The sequence below is a fragment of the Lonchura striata genome, chromosome 7, assembly GCF_050655825.1.
Source record: "Lonchura striata isolate lonStrDom1 chromosome 7, ASM5065582v1, whole genome shotgun sequence".
Lineage (NCBI taxonomy): Eukaryota > Metazoa > Chordata > Aves > Passeriformes > Estrildidae > Lonchura > Lonchura striata.
In genome coordinates, this window is record NC_140709.1 from 36,414,981 (window position 1) to 36,430,226 (window position 15,246).

Below are 15,246 nucleotides of genomic sequence, written 5' to 3' on the forward strand. Positions count from 1 at the left end.
GCTGGAAACAATACAGCAAATATCCGAGCTGAGGGAATCCATGATTATCTCTCCTGTAAGCCTACAAATCCTGGCAGGCAGACTGTACCTCTTATTGACCCCCTAAGTCCCTTTTAAATTCAGAGAATTTGTCTACAAAAAAAAAAACAACCTGTGCCTCTTGAGAGGCTGATTTGGGTTTTTTGGGGCCACAGTGTGAAAAAATACCCCACTTTGTTTGCTCTAAGCTTGCTGCATTTCAGTGTTAGTCATAGCACAAATATTGGGAGAAATTATCAGTTCCCCTTGCTCCTTTAGCTATGATTTTCCAGATTTTACAGACATCTGCCATAACTATTTTCATGGGTTTAGCTGTGCAATTTATTCCCCCTTTGCTTTTCTAGCCTGAGTACCAAGTTTGAATCCTCTTAAAAATCCTCCATTTTTACTGTGTGAGATTGGACTTTTTCTGAAATATCAGACTTATCTCAGCATTTTGTAAAGCAAATATCTGAAAAACCCAACAGGAATAGTAATTATTAAAAATAAAATCTAAGAGGATACTCTGCAAACCACAAAATCTATTTGAAAACACATTAAAAAACAGCTGACGTGAATTCATATTAAAAAGAATAAAGTAACTTATACTTTGTTTTTTCTATGCTAGATATAAATTTAACTAAGGAACATCACTGGCCTGGGATATACGAGCTGGAAAAATGAGCCTACAAAAGGCTCACGAAGGTCAACAAAGGCGGATGCAAAGTTTTGCCTCTGGAATTGGATAATTCCATGCCACAGGACAGGTGCACTACAGCTTGAATGCAGGAGATGGCAAAAAGTTAAAGAAAAAATTAGATTGACAGTGACAGGACAAGAGGCAACAATCACAAGCTGCAACATGCAAAATTCAAATTGGATACAGGAATCAATTGGATATAATAAGGTGTGTTCACTTATTATTAAAATTTGACAAGACAAAGAAAGCAACAACCTGAACTGGACATATTCTGACAGGAGGATCTCAGAGAGGCTTCTAATGTCCTTCCAGGTGTACATGTTTTATGAGTCTATGACAATTCAAAGCACTGAAAATACTTCTTTAAGGAAAGAAAAAAAAAAAAAGACAGAATTGTTGAGGAAATCAGCCTTCTCAAATTAAAGTGTGTCTTGCACCACACCAAAAGCCTACTCCAAAGCTAAAGCTGCCTTGGAGCAGAGGCACAGAGCCAGTGGAGAGTCTCCCAGAACTAATTCCATATACAACACTTTCTCCACCTTCTACTCTGATAATCCTTCACAGATACTAGAACCTGCAAAGCATGAGCAGTTTGAAGTCCTCCTTTCTAACAAAAGCTGAGTTTCATCTTCCCAGAGATTTCCAAAGCCTCAAAGAACAACAAGAGAAAACTGCATGTGACCAACCTGATTTAGCTTCTTGTAAGCACAATTTACTCCACTAATCAAAACCATGTTGGGCATCAAGGGTTTTGGGAAGTGCAAGACAAAGTCCAGCTTCATGAGCCAAATGGAAGCCTGGCGCAGGAGATATGGCACAGTCACCTCCTGTTTGAGGAATTCTGAAGCCAGTTCTGCATAAGGTTGGAAGACAACATCGCAGAGGAAAAAATTTGGGATGTCATAGACCATGTTCTTCACCCGCTGGAGAAAGGTCATGTGGTCTGTAAGTTCTGTAAATACTCTGGGGACGTAGGAAGGGGGATTGGGGCACTGGGTGGCTTGATATTCCAAACCACATGGAATTTGCTGCAGGAAATACACGGAAGGTAGGGAAAGATACTTGGCCAGTATTGCCCCACAGGGGAGGATAGGGTCTGTGAGGATGGCATCAAACCTGCTCTCCTCAAGGTAACTGATGAGCTCCTTGTTGTAAATTAAGTGTGTGCAGGTGGCCAGGAAGAGAGCAGAGGTCTTCTTTGCCTGTTGGTACTGCCTAATAACTCTTTCCAGAAAAGGTCCTCCTTTAAATAAATCCATTACTGACCCTTTGAAAACTTTGTCCATCTCTTCCTGAGTGAAAGGCACAGGGTAAGTTTTCATCACAATGGTCTTGGATGGTTTGATGTGTAGGGAGACTTCAGGTGCCACCACAACCACCTCGTGTCCCTTCTGCTGGAGCAGGACCAGCAATTCCCGCATGCTCAGCCAGTGGCTCCCATCCACTGGCACCACCAGGAGCTTCCCAGCAGCAGCCAGACCCAGCAGGGACAGGAGCAGAAGCACAACTGGTGGAGAAGCTCTGAGCCCCAGGGCCATTCCTGCAGGGATCAGCTGAGTGCCTCCAAGGAAGGAAATCCCTGGCAGCACTGGAGCACTGGCCCTTGCTCTGCGATTCTAGGCAATCTGTGCCACAGCCCAGCCTTGTATCCTTGCTTTATCTGCTGTGTGGTAAATGTGTAATCACTGGTGTGATAAAAGGCTGAATAACCAGCAGCAAAGTTCATGCAGCTGATCAATGGGGGGAATGCACCAGATAAGCCTTGTGTTTTATAACAAAACCTTTGGTACATTTGTCACCTTTGGGCATCACCTGCCAAGCCACTGTAGCCCCTTGAGACCTCTGAAACTTGCTGTTACACCTCACACAGTCATCCCCAAGGCAAAATTTTCCTAGATCTGCCAGCAAACAGAGAGACTGCTTCTGAGCCTGAGAGCCCCCAGCCAGCCACCTTCCTCCAAATTCCAGATTTGGAAATACCCGGGTGATGAAACCCAAAAATTCCCCAGCAAAGAAAGGCGTAGTGAGGCAACAAGGACAGAAGCCTGAGGTGCATTTCTCAGTATACACCCAACTACAGGGGTCAATTTGCTAATTGGGGATTGCACGTGACTGCAAGACTTTGACAGCCCCACAGACTCGTGCATCACTCAGTAAGAGAGCACCAAGTTACACAAAGTTACACAAAATGGTTCTGGATATGTGAAATGAAATCAGCAAATGCAGAGCACACTTTAGAGGTCAGAAGGTACAGGACTACTGCGTACAAATGGAAAGGGAGAGAAAAATATATGAGCATTCATCCAACCACCCATCATGGGAACTTGATTCCCATCTGCAACACAAGACTTAAGGCTCCCAAACACAGAAATCAATCACAGCAAAATTAAAAACGGAGTGCAACCCACCTGCGGCAGCTCCTTGTGAGCACAGTTTGCTCCTCCAATTGGAATGATGTTGGGCATCAAAGGCCTTGGATACTCTAGAACAAAATCTGACCTCAGGAGCCAAACTGAGCCCTTCCGTAAGAGATCCTGCACAGTCACGTCTTGCTGCAGGAACTCTGAAGCCAGTTTTGAGAATGGGTCAAAGGCAAGATCACAGAGAAAAATATCTGGGATGTCATGAAGTAGATTCTTCACCCGCTGGAAAAAGGTCATTTGGTCTGTAAATTGTGAAAATCCCCGGGGCACATAGGAAGGAGGATTGGGACACTGAGTGGCTTCAAAATCGTACCCACATGGGATTCCCCGTAAGAAATACACAGCAGGAAGTGAAAGATGCTCAGCCAGGATCACCCCACAAGGTACTACAGGGTCTGTAAGGATGGCATCAAACTTGCTCTCCTTAAAGTACCTGATGAGCATCTTGTTCTGCAGAATGTGTTCACAACTGCTGACTGCCAAATTACTGAGTCTTTTCATATGATGGTACAATTTAAGAAATCTTTACAGAAAAGGTCCTTCTGCAAATTTAGTGTGTGGAAACACCTTGAAATCTTTCTCCATCTCTTCCTGGGTGATAGGGCCTGAATGCCTTTTCATCATAAAGTTCTTTGATGGTTTGATGTGCAAAGTGACTTCAGGTGCCACCACAACCACCTCATGTCCCCTCTGCCTCAGGAGGTCCACCACTTCTCTCATGCTCAGCCAGTGGTTCCTGTCCACTGGCACCACCAGGAGCTTCCCAGCAGCAGCCAGACCCAGTAGGGACAGGAGCAGAAGCACAACTGGTGGAGAAGCTCTGAGCCCCAGGGCCATTCCTGCAGGGATCAGCTGAGTGCTTCCAAGGAAGGAAATCCCTGGCAGCACTGGAGCACCCACTCTGTGCTTTCAAGCAATCTGTGTCACAGCCCAACTTTGGATTCTTGCTTTATGTTCTCTGTGGTAAATACATAATCACTGGTGTGATAAATCACATAGAACTGCCATGTCCATAGAATGACCAGATAACTCCCATGTATCTATCAGAGGAACAGTAAAGACTGGCCCTGGAGGAAGGCAGGTGTCACTCTGGGAATGCACTGTGGTTCCTTCCCTCTGGGTGGACCTTCTGCATGTTCAGGAGATGTGTCAGGAGATGTGAAGATGTGTCCCATGCACGTCACGCTTGGGACCAGCAGAAGCTTCTCCTTTCCCCCAGGCAAGGTCTGTCCCCTCTCCCTCTCTCTCACAAAACTCATCTCTAGGAGACCCAGAACCCACAGCAGCTGTGGAACAGCTTTTTTAAGATTATTTCTATACTGAGAAGACAGAGAAGATGGAAGGACGATGCCAGGTTTCTACCGAAAATGTGACCCACATCAAGCAGCACTTCCAGTGCCGCAGACCTGCCTCAGAGAATGCAAGGGCTGGGTTTGTGAGCTAGGAGGCTCAAGCAGAGATTTATCTGCACTTTTGAAATGGGACTTCCCAAAGAACAATTCAGGGCATAATTCTGGTGTTATTTTTGTCCCTGGCAAAGCACCCATGGTGTCTAGCAGTGGTGGAGTTGTGTGAATGATCGCATGGCCAATCCCAGTGTGCACAGGGATGTCTGCCAGATGTCACAGCCACCCCCACACTTGGGGACCGGTGGAATTGCCACAGCAGCTTTGGGATGCCACCCTACACCACATGAATCCTAAGGAATATGAGTGAAGAGAAAGCCAGGGCAACAAAAGCACTCACCCAACTTGCCATTTTCTCCACTGGAGCAGCAGAGGAGGCTCTCAGGAGGAGCAGTGCCCAGGGCTCTTGCCAGCATCCAAGGGAACCCAAAGTTTGGCATCATCACCAAGGCTGCACCCTAACCCAAACCATCAGTGCCAGTCAAGCCGTACTGGATGTGTCAAATCAGACCTGCTTCAGGCATTAGAGTTGGGCACTCTGCTGGTAGAATCAATGTCCCACCACAGACCTTCACAAGAAAAGCCTGGTGATTCCCTTCAACAGGGTACCCTTTAAAGGCCAGAAGGAACAGCTGTCTACACATGAAGGGGAAGTCAGGAAAAAGGAGAGAGAAACAGTTCCTTTTATGAGGATTCACCTCACTCATCAGAAACAGAAACTCAAAGCCTATTACATAACAAAATTTCCCCCTTCCTGAACACAGAAATCAATCATGGCATGGATTAAAATAGTGTGACTCACCTGAGGCAGCTCCTTGTGAGCACAGTTTACTCCTCCAATTGGAATGATGTTGGGCATCAAAGGCCTTGGATACTCTAGAACAAAATCTGACCTCAGGAGCCAAACTGAAGCCTGGCGTAAGAGATCCTGCACAGTCACGTCTTGCTGCAGGAACTCTGAAGCCAGTTTTGAGAATGGGTCAAAGGCAAAATCACAGAGAAAAATATCTGGGATGTCATGAAGTAGATTCTTCACCCGCTGGAAAAAGGTCATTTGGTCTGTAAATTGTGAAAATCCCCTGGGCACATAGGAAGGGGGCCTGGGACACTGAGTGGCTTCAAAATCAAACCCACATGGGATTCCCCGTAAGAAATACACAGCAGGAAGTGAAAGGTGCTTTGCCAGGATTGCCCCACAAAGTAGGACAGGGTCTGTAAGGATGGCATCAAACTTGCTCTCCTCAAGGTAGCTGATGAGCTCTTTGTTCTGCAGCAGCTGCTCACAGCTGGTGACCCCAAAGTTAGTGATTCTTTTGATTCCTTGGTATGCTTTAACAAATCTTTCCAGAAAAGATCCTTGTTCAAATGAAAAATGAAAAAATGCCTGGAATTCTTTCTTCAAATCTTCCTTTGTGTAAGGGACTGAGTACATTTTCATCATAAAGTTCTTTGATGGTTTGATGTGCAAAGTGACTTCAGGTGCCACCACAACCACCTCGTGTCCCCTCTGCCTCAGGAGGTCCACCACTTCCCGCATGCTCAGCCAGTGGCTCCCATCCACTGGCACCACCAGGAGCTTCCCAGCAGCAGCCAGACCCAGCAGGGACAGGAGCAGAAGCACAACTGGTGGAGAAGCTCTGAGTCCCAGGGCCATTCCTGCAGCTGAGTGCCACCACAGAAAGAGATCCCCAGCTCAGTGGTTTTAAGTGATTTGGTCTCTGGTTTTTATAGATGATCTTTAGATTTATTTGCGTTTGGTAAATATTTAAATATGGACGTGACAAAGGTGGCAGAAAAGGTTAAGGTTCATCTTATTTGGCAGACACAAATCAGGGCCAGAGCTACTCTGGGAAACACCCCCGTCTCTCTATTGGAGCAACACTGGCTTTGGAGGAATGCTGCCTGGTTATGTAGGGAGAAAGTCAGGAAGTCCAAGGTGCAGGTGGGCCTGAACTTTTCCAGGGGTGAAAATAACAACAAGAAAGGCCACTAGAGGTCTGTCAACCACAACAGGAAGGTTAAAGGGCGTCTTTCTCCCCCAGCAAGCAAGACTAGGAAACTGGAAACAATGGACAAGGTAAAGGCTGAGGGACTCAAGAACTTTCCTGGCTTCAGCCTTCACTGACAACCTCTCTTCCCACACCTCTTGAGTGGATGGATGGCAAGATGTGGCAGGGGAGAAAAATTCCACCCAGTGTAAGAGAAGATCAAGGGCATCATTGGTGACCACTTGAGGAACCCAAACATAAGGGCACCTGATGACCCAAACACATGGGACCCCATGAAATGTATCCCAGAGTCCTGAGAAATTGGTTGATGGATTTGCCAAGGCACTTTCCATGATATTTGAAAAGTCCTGGCAGTCAGGTGAAGTCACAGTGAGACTGGGAAAAGGGAAAAAATGCACCCACCTTTAAAAAGGACAGAAAGGACTCACCCGGGGAACTACCAGCATGTCAACCTCACCTCTCCTGGGAAGATCATGGAACAGACCCTCCTAGGAGACATTCTATGATTTAAGTGAGGCATCCTTCAACAAGTGGTCTGCTCAAAAGAGGAAACAGATAATTAATTTTCCAAGCATGAATTTTCAGTGTAAGATAATTCCTCCCCTCTTGCCATTCCGTATCATTTTCTGTTTGCAAAATATTAGAAAAAACATTAAAGCTTCACACGGGGAATGGTCTGGATTCTTCACCAGTTTTATATTGTGACACTGCAAGAAAGATGGAAAATTGGATATCAAAGTTCATTTCCCTGCAAGGCTTCTTTTTGGATGGATGAAGTAGGGACTGGAAGAAGGAAGGACATGGACATGGTTTTTGCCAGCTTTACTTAAAACTGAATTAGGCAACTCAGAAATACCATTCTAGATCAGTTTTGGAAGAGTTTGCCCCTGGGCCATGAAAGCAAACAATATTAATGCACAGACAGGATTTGCAGACAAGCCCTAATCATGAAAATTATTGCACAGTAGTAATTTTGACAATAAAGTCATTTAGTGTAGTGGTTAATAGCATACACCAGAATATTTTTAAGGACATTTATCAAACTACTGTGGCTCTAGGCACATCCTTTGTAGGGAAACTTTTGGGAAGGCAGCATAAAGCTCTTGTAGATACAGACGCTGCCAGAGCAACCAGAACATTATCTACCACTTGGTGCATTATGATGCTTCATTTCTAAATTATGAAAGGGTGGATCTATTAACCAAAATGATTCCCTGTTTTTAAAAATCAATTGAGACAGTAAAACCAATTCATGGACATAGTTACAGACACACAAAGCATTTGCAAACAGCATTAAACATTTCTATATTTTACCACAGCAATCACTGAGCCTGAGATAATGGCTTTTTCCTTCCACAGTTTATACCTTCAATAAAATTATGTTGGGTATCACTGGTCTTATAGACAAGTAATATAATAATTGGCTCTCACAATTGAGAAATAGATATTATGCGGATGTTAAAATGTATAGTAATGGTACAGGAATATGTCCTCTCATAGTCCTCTTTCACCTCCCCCTTGTAATAGCCTTAGTAGTGAGGGCATTTAGAGAGGGCTGGCTTGTTACCGGAAGGCGTGGCATAACAACACCTGAGCCCAAATCAAGGTGTAAGAAAGTCATCTCCACCAACGGACAGCAGAGAAGGAGTTGACTGTCAAAACTTTGGGAGGTGCTAAAGATATAAAAGGCAGAAAATCCGTTTTGTAGTTGAGCATGTGGATGATAATCACAGGAGCTCCCAGTGCTGTGTTTTTTCCTTATTTAGTGCTTTTGTTGTATCTTTTCTTAAGGTTTAATAAACCTTTAAAAATTTTTAAAGGCGAGCAAGTTGTTTCTCACACTGGCATGGGACACTCAAACCAAAAATCAGTTAATTCAAGTCAAATGGATCCATGGCTTAAGAGCTCCTCCACTGTTACTTGTCTGTGAAGAACATCTGAGGCTCAAAGTTTAAATGGGAAATACGCAAAATGGCAAAGAAAGGAATCTATGAAATTGAGAACTAGTTTGCCATATTCTGGATAAATGCCATGTGGTCTGAGCTGTCCATAAATGTTTCTGGGACACAGGAAGACAGATCTGGGTACTGAGCAACCCACAAATCTGAACTGCAGGTAAATCCCAAGAGAAAGAAAACAGACAGGACTGAGAGATGCAGAGCCAGGATTTGTCCGCACAGTACAAAAGGATCTGTGAGAACTTCAGGGATACTGCATCAGATCCTTGTTATGCAGCAGACTGCCACAGGAGGAGCTGTAGAGGTTGGAGATGAACTTGAAATAGAGATTTTTGGAATTCACTTAAGTTGACAAAATGAATTAAGCATTTATATTTTAGTTTGTATAGTTATGTGTTGAATTTTAACCTTTTACTTAAGAAACCTCTGCCATAGTACAAAAGGGCATAAGAAAATGCAAATTTCTGAAGCTTATTGAACAAAGAACAATACCTAAGGATGCAAAGAACCCAGGTAAAGAAGCTTTCCTGTCTCCAAGCCTACCAAGACTGACAGACGTACACAGATAAGCACCGAAGGACAGAAAGCACGTGCAGAGAGGAAGAGTTCAAAAGTTCAACCACGAGGAAGACCACGATCTTCAGCCTCAGAAGACCCCAAGAGACCCCCACAGGACCACCACAGCAAACCACGTGTTCCCAGAAGGGCGTGGACCTATTCATCATGAGAGGCGAGGACAGGCGGGGCCAGGGGTTGAATATGCATGGCAAAGTTGAGCAATGTATTGCATATGGCACATCTTTGGGAATAAAGGTGTGGGTCAGACCAAGGCTCAGGCACAAGGTTTTGGAGAGATATCTCACTTGTGCCAGGCACTGACAATATATACCCACTTCATAACTACCACAAGTTGTGGAGTCTATTTATTTATTCCACATTATTGCTTCAACCTCATTTACAAATGAATGAATGTAGCTCGCCCAGAGATGGGTCATTTCCCAAGGTGATCCAAGGAACTCCCAAGCAATGATCAACTCAATAAATATGTAAGATTGAGATAGCTGGAGCCATCAGAAAGATACATCTCAATGCCAAGTTCCAGTGACTCAATCATAGACATACATCACTCTCCAGACACGGTTTTGTTCAGCTCGATGTGGAGAAAAGAAACTACATGAATATGTGGGACACTGAAAAGAAGAAAAGCTTGGTTGCTGAAAACTCTGCCTCAGGCAGAATAAACTGTATAAAAACTGCTTGGATGGAACAGTTGGCATGAACATAGGAGACCCTATGCTGTAGCTGTTGGACCTGTGTCTCACCCAGTGTCGATCTGGGCTCAGCACTGTCCTTTTGATTGTGGCTGTCTTAGACCGAATCTTGATTGCTGAATAAGAATTTATTTTTATTAATTATTAATTTGTCTGGATCATTTTTACCTATAACACCAGGCTACTCTGAGACTCATCCAGACTGGTCTGGGACACATCTGGGGTGAGGCAGCCACAGCTTCTCTGGGCCACCTGTGACAGGGCCTCACCCTACTCTCAGAGAAGAATTTCTTCCCATTATCTCCTCTAATCCTTTCCTCTGGCAGTTTAAAGCCATTGCCCTTGTGCCATCACTTCAGGCTCTTGTAAATAGTCTCCCTCCAAGAGAGAGATAAGATACATCCCTCTCAAATATCTTACTTAGATCATGCAGGTGTGTGACTGCCACAACCTCTCCCAGCCAGCCACTGACTGGAGATAGCAGCTTCTTCTCTCCACAGTGTATGCCTCTGATGAAAACCATGTTGGGCATGACAAGCAGGGGAAACTCAAAGACAAAGTCAATTCTCCTCAGCCAGATGGATCCATGGCTTAAAATCTCTGTCACTGTCATTGGTTTTTGGAGAAACTCTGAGGCCAGTTCCTCAAATTGAGAATAGGCAATATTGCAGATGAAGGACTCGGAAAGGGCAATCAGGAGGTTCTTCTCCTCTTGGAGAAGGACATGTGGTCGGTGTTTTCCGAGAACATGCGTGGGACATAGGACGGCGGGTCTGGGCCCTGAGCCACGCAAACCTCCAAGGCACACAGAATCAGCCTCAGGAAGAAAACACTGGGAATGGAGAAGTGCAGGGCAATGATCTGCCCACACAGTGTAACAGGATCCGTGAGTAGGGCATCAAAGTGACTGCCTCTGATGTACTTCATCAGCTCTTGGTTGTACAGCAAGGACTTGCACAAAGCATGCAACGTGGTCCTACTCTTCCGGTAATCTTCCCAACGCTTCCAGAATCTCATGAGGAAAGGCTCTTGGCTGAAAACTCTTGCACTGAAGGAGCGTAACTGTTCTTCTATGTCCTCCTTCATCAATGGCACAGGGTAGGTTTTCAGTTCGTAGACATCTGAGGAATCAATCAGGATTTTGTTGTCTGGTGCGATGACCACAACTTCATGCCCTCTCTTGCTCAGCTCAATCAGCACTTTTTTCATGCTGAGCAAGTGGCTGTCCTCCATGGGGATCACCAGCAGCCTCCCAGCAGAAGGTGGGCTCAGGAGGCACAGGAAGGGGAGAAGAAGTGCCACCAACGTGGTGTGGGCTGTGCGGAGAGGAAGCCTCGCACCAGAGAGGCCAGGAGTGGTTTGCCAGCTTTTGTAGCCATGCTCCACCTATGCCCTTTTGACTCTCCTCCCATTTCAGCTCATCAGACCTTTGCAACAAGGTCACAGAAAGCAATGAAAGATTAGGAAGTATTCAGGGCAGGTTGGACTTCAAAGGTGGCTTTGCTTGAGTCAAGAAAGGTGTGTCACCTTCACACATGCCAAGCTAAGGTTACTGGCCATCTTCTTCCCTCAGTAGGACCCCAGCTTTGTGGCACTTCTTGTCATCAGCCCAGCATGTGCAAGGTCTGATGACAAAATGGAGAGAAAATCCATGAAAAAATGTACACAAGAGTGGGTGGGCAGAAGCACTCCTGAGCCCATATGGGAGGACTGTTCCTATCCAGAAAGCACTGAAAGGATTCTGTTCCATCGCTGCCGCTGAAGGCTCACACAGTTATCATAGACTGAGGTAATTTAGCATTTTTGAAAGCATTTTCTTTCCTAATGAAACTGATTCAAGTAGTGAAGTGAAACATAACTTACAGTAAGGATTCATATGAGAAATCACCCTAAGAGTACCTGGGGTTTGGGGTTTGCTTTTTTTTCAATACCCAAAACCAGCTGGCACCTCTGAGAAAAAGTAATTTTCCTTAATGCAAACTTGAATTGTTTTGGAAGATATGGAGCCAGCAGAAAATCTTTCCTCACCTCTCTATATACATTTCCGCTAACTCCTTATCCTATCAGGTATAAAATGAAGTTGCAAAAGAGCATTTCATCCTTGTACTCCAGATAACAAAGACCAGCAACACCTCTCTAGTTCACAAAGTCACAAATTGTTCATGGCCAATGAGGGGTCAGTTCATGACCTCAACCCTGTGTCCAGGTCTTTCTTGGTTATAAATTGCTGGGGATTTAGAGCTGGTGATAACCTCTTATTAAAGCTTATAAGTAGGTGAATACAAGAAACAATTTCCTTCTCCAGGGCATTCTGGGCTTTAAAATATTCGTGGAGCTTTTTTCTCTTGCAGTTTCTGCAGGTTCCTTCTCAAGCCTGGTAGGAAATCTTGGACTTTGCTGAGGACCTGTGCTCCAAAAGGAGCAGCAGCTCTGTCACCCATGCTGATCCATATTGGTAGGTTACAGCATGGTTTAATTTGATGGGGATTTTCAAGAAGCTCGGAGGAAGGAGATGCACAGAAGGCAGGCCATAACCTCAGACTGGCTGCCGAATGAACACAGGAGGTTGGTGCACAAAAGCCAAAATGGAAATTTACAGGAGATACCCATACCCAGGAAAGCTTAAAACCTAATTCAATAATCTAGGTAAGAAGGGGAGGATGGAACTGGAGGAGGATTTCTTTTGGGGCTTAGATATTGACACCTAGACAATAAAGACAGATGGAAAGAAATCAATCAAGTGGATAGCTGTGGTAGAAAACAGGTGAAATCTTCAGTCCCATAACCTTCACTGTGTATAAAAGGAGAAGGGATATATGGACAGTCCACAGCTGGGACAGCTGGGAAAGGAGGATTGCAAAGTCCTTCAGTTCAGCAAAAGAGACTCATTTGCATAAAAGCTGCATGTCACTTAAATTGTCCTAATTAAGTCTGATAAGGCTTTAGGTTTGTCAGGATGTGATATAATCTGAATGCTGGGTATTAGGAAATAACATTTCTGCATCATGCAGGATTTATGTCTTTAAACACCAAGCTGTTGTCAGGGTTTGATGTAAGGATGTGAGTGACATCCCTTGCCCAGGATGGCAGGGGGATGGAATGAGATCATCTTTAAGGCCCCTTTCAGCCTAAATCACTCTGCCCTTCTATGATACATTTATACTTTGCCTTTTCAATATAAAAAACAAAGAAAATTTTGTACCTGAGACAGTTTTTTCTTCTGAACACAGTTAATCCCTCCGATAAAAGCCATGTTTGGCATCACTGGTCTCGGGAACTCAAACACAAAATCGTATCTCATCAGCCAGAAGGATCCACGGCTCAGGAGTTCTGTCACTGTCATTTTCTTTTTGAAAACATTATATGCAAGCTCTTCAAAGTTATCATAGATAGGCTTACAGTAGAAGAGCTCCAGCAGATTGACCAGCATGTTCTTCACCCGCTGGGAAAACATCATGCTGTCTGTATTATCCAAGAATAACCTGGGGACATAGGAAGGAGGGCTTGGACACTGGGTAGCAGCAGGATCCATTCCACAGGGAAAGCCCCGCAGGAAGTAGACAGCAGGAACAGAAAGATACTCAGCCACCAGGGGCCCACACATCAGGATGGGATCTGTGAAAACCACGTCGAATTTGCTCTCTTTCAAGTACTGCATCAGGTCCTCGTTCTGCAGAAGGCTCTTACAGTTGGTGAAGAAGATGGAGGAGATTTCTATCGCGCTTTGATACGAGGTAAGAACAACATTCAAAACAGACTGTTCAATAAAATGGGCATTAACAAAGGCCTTTAGCATTTCACCCAAGTATTCGTCTGTGTAAGGTATTGGATACACTTTGACTGTATAATTCTGAGGCTCCTTTGACTTCATATACAGACTGGTTGAGGGTACAACCACAACAACCTCATGTCCTTTTTGCTGCAGTTTCTCCACTACTGGGCGCATGCTGAGCCAGTGACTTCCATCCTGAGGTACCACCAGGATCTTTCCACCTTCAGTCAGGATTAAAGACAGTGTCAGGAGGAGAAGTATCCAGGCACCTCGGTAAAAAAGAGCCATTTCGGTGAGAGTGAGCCAGAGAGTTCTGCTCCAGAGGGATCCATGCAGTCCTTTATACGATGGTCCATGCAGATGAAGCAGGGAATTTATTGGCTACAGAAATTAATATTTAACTTCCCAATACGGTTGTGATTAGCCTGTGATTTTGCCTATGTTTGTAGAAGGAAGGGAAGCCGTGTCCTTAGAAAAGCATTTGTACTTTGTGTTAATGTTCAAGCTTCTGTCTATCAGCACTTAGACACTGTCAGCACCAAGTCTGTGACACCGAGAGCAAGGTTTTATGTTGTAACAATATTCGTGGTTAAAACCATTGACCTGGTAAATACACAGTGAGAAAATAATAAAAATACACCCAGCAGAATGGATGCAACTCCATTCCTGAGGACAGGAGGCTGATGTTGAATTCCTACACCCTGGAAGCAGGCAAACTTGCACCCCTTACAAAGATGTCATGGCCACCAGCATGTACCAGGCAATTGCAAATCTGAGGAGAACAATTCCGACTGGCTTTTTCCTCCTGGCACTACACCGAAAAAGTGAACTAATGGTTGGGTTCAGGGCAAACGAAGGGAAAGGAGGCCAGCACAGGGAAACAAAAAAGGAGTTTTGATCTTTGGTCGCTGTCTTTTCATGTATTGTGAGGAAAAAAAAAATCCAGGAGAAGGTGTGACACCTTCCACTGATCCCACTGCAGGAATGTTTTGTCTTTGTGAAAATAAAAGCAATGCCACAGCAAAGCCTTTAGGAGGGTGCTAAAGAAGGAGTCCTTGTGATGAGAAACTGCCATCAGCACAAAGTTTTTCCTTTCTTTTTATAAATGGTGGTGGGACTCCCAGCATCCTCAGTCAGGAGAAACAAATCCTTACAGCCTGAGGCAAAGGGATTTGTCTCATGACACCAAAAGGGGGCTGGGACTGCCCTGAGTAGCTCCATTCTGTCACACTGGACATGGAGGAACCACCGTTAGACATGGAAAACCAACTTCTGGAGAGGGACAGTGCAGGAGAGGTGGGAGACAGCACATACTGAAAGCAGGACACAGAATAGATTTACAAATAATTGTCATTAAATTCGGGAAATCTGGATGCAAAGAGTTCATTGCAACTGCTGTGATAAGAGCTGACCAAATTAACTTTGAAGTTGCTGCTTGGTGTGCTTTCTACTCTGGACTGGATTGGAGTTTCAATGTCAACACCAGTTGGCTGAAAACAACCTATACAAGTTAATTTCCCTTGACCACAAGAGAAAAAGTCTCTTGATAGGATGGCCACACTTTCTTATGGACTCCACAGGCTCCCTGCTTTTTGTACCAGACCATCAGAGCAAAAACTGGGGAGGAAATGAGGCATCAAATTAGAGAAAGGCAGGACAAACAAAGAAAGGATGAAGTTCTTAGATTAG

The 15,246-nt window shown here is 44.6% G+C and overlaps 1 protein-coding gene and 3 pseudogenes across 3 annotated transcripts in view; all 4 read right to left on the reverse strand.

The window, feature by feature from the left end:
- Window positions 1-15,246, reverse strand: part of LOC110475456 (UDP-glucuronosyltransferase 1A1) — a 31,765-nt gene that overhangs the window by 12,082 nt on the left and 4,437 nt on the right. The window contains exon 2 of one of the 3 annotated variants that reach the window (XM_085585508.1): window positions 12,988-13,938. The exons of 1 other annotated variant lie outside the window; for it this stretch is intronic. In XM_085585508.1, coding sequence (XP_085441634.1) covers window positions 12,988-13,938 — 951 coding nt within the window. Of the gene's footprint in view, window positions 1-1,542; window positions 3,011-12,987; window positions 13,939-15,246 lie in introns of those variants that run through there. One more of the 3 variants, XM_085585509.1, reaches the window with a different exon arrangement.
- Window positions 2,611-3,978, reverse strand: LOC144246710 (UDP-glucuronosyltransferase 1A1 pseudogene; annotated as a pseudogene).
- LOC146766956 (UDP-glucuronosyltransferase 1A1 pseudogene) lies at window positions 5,263-6,261 on the reverse strand (annotated as a pseudogene).
- Window positions 7,886-11,345, reverse strand: LOC146766957 (UDP-glucuronosyltransferase 1A1 pseudogene; annotated as a pseudogene).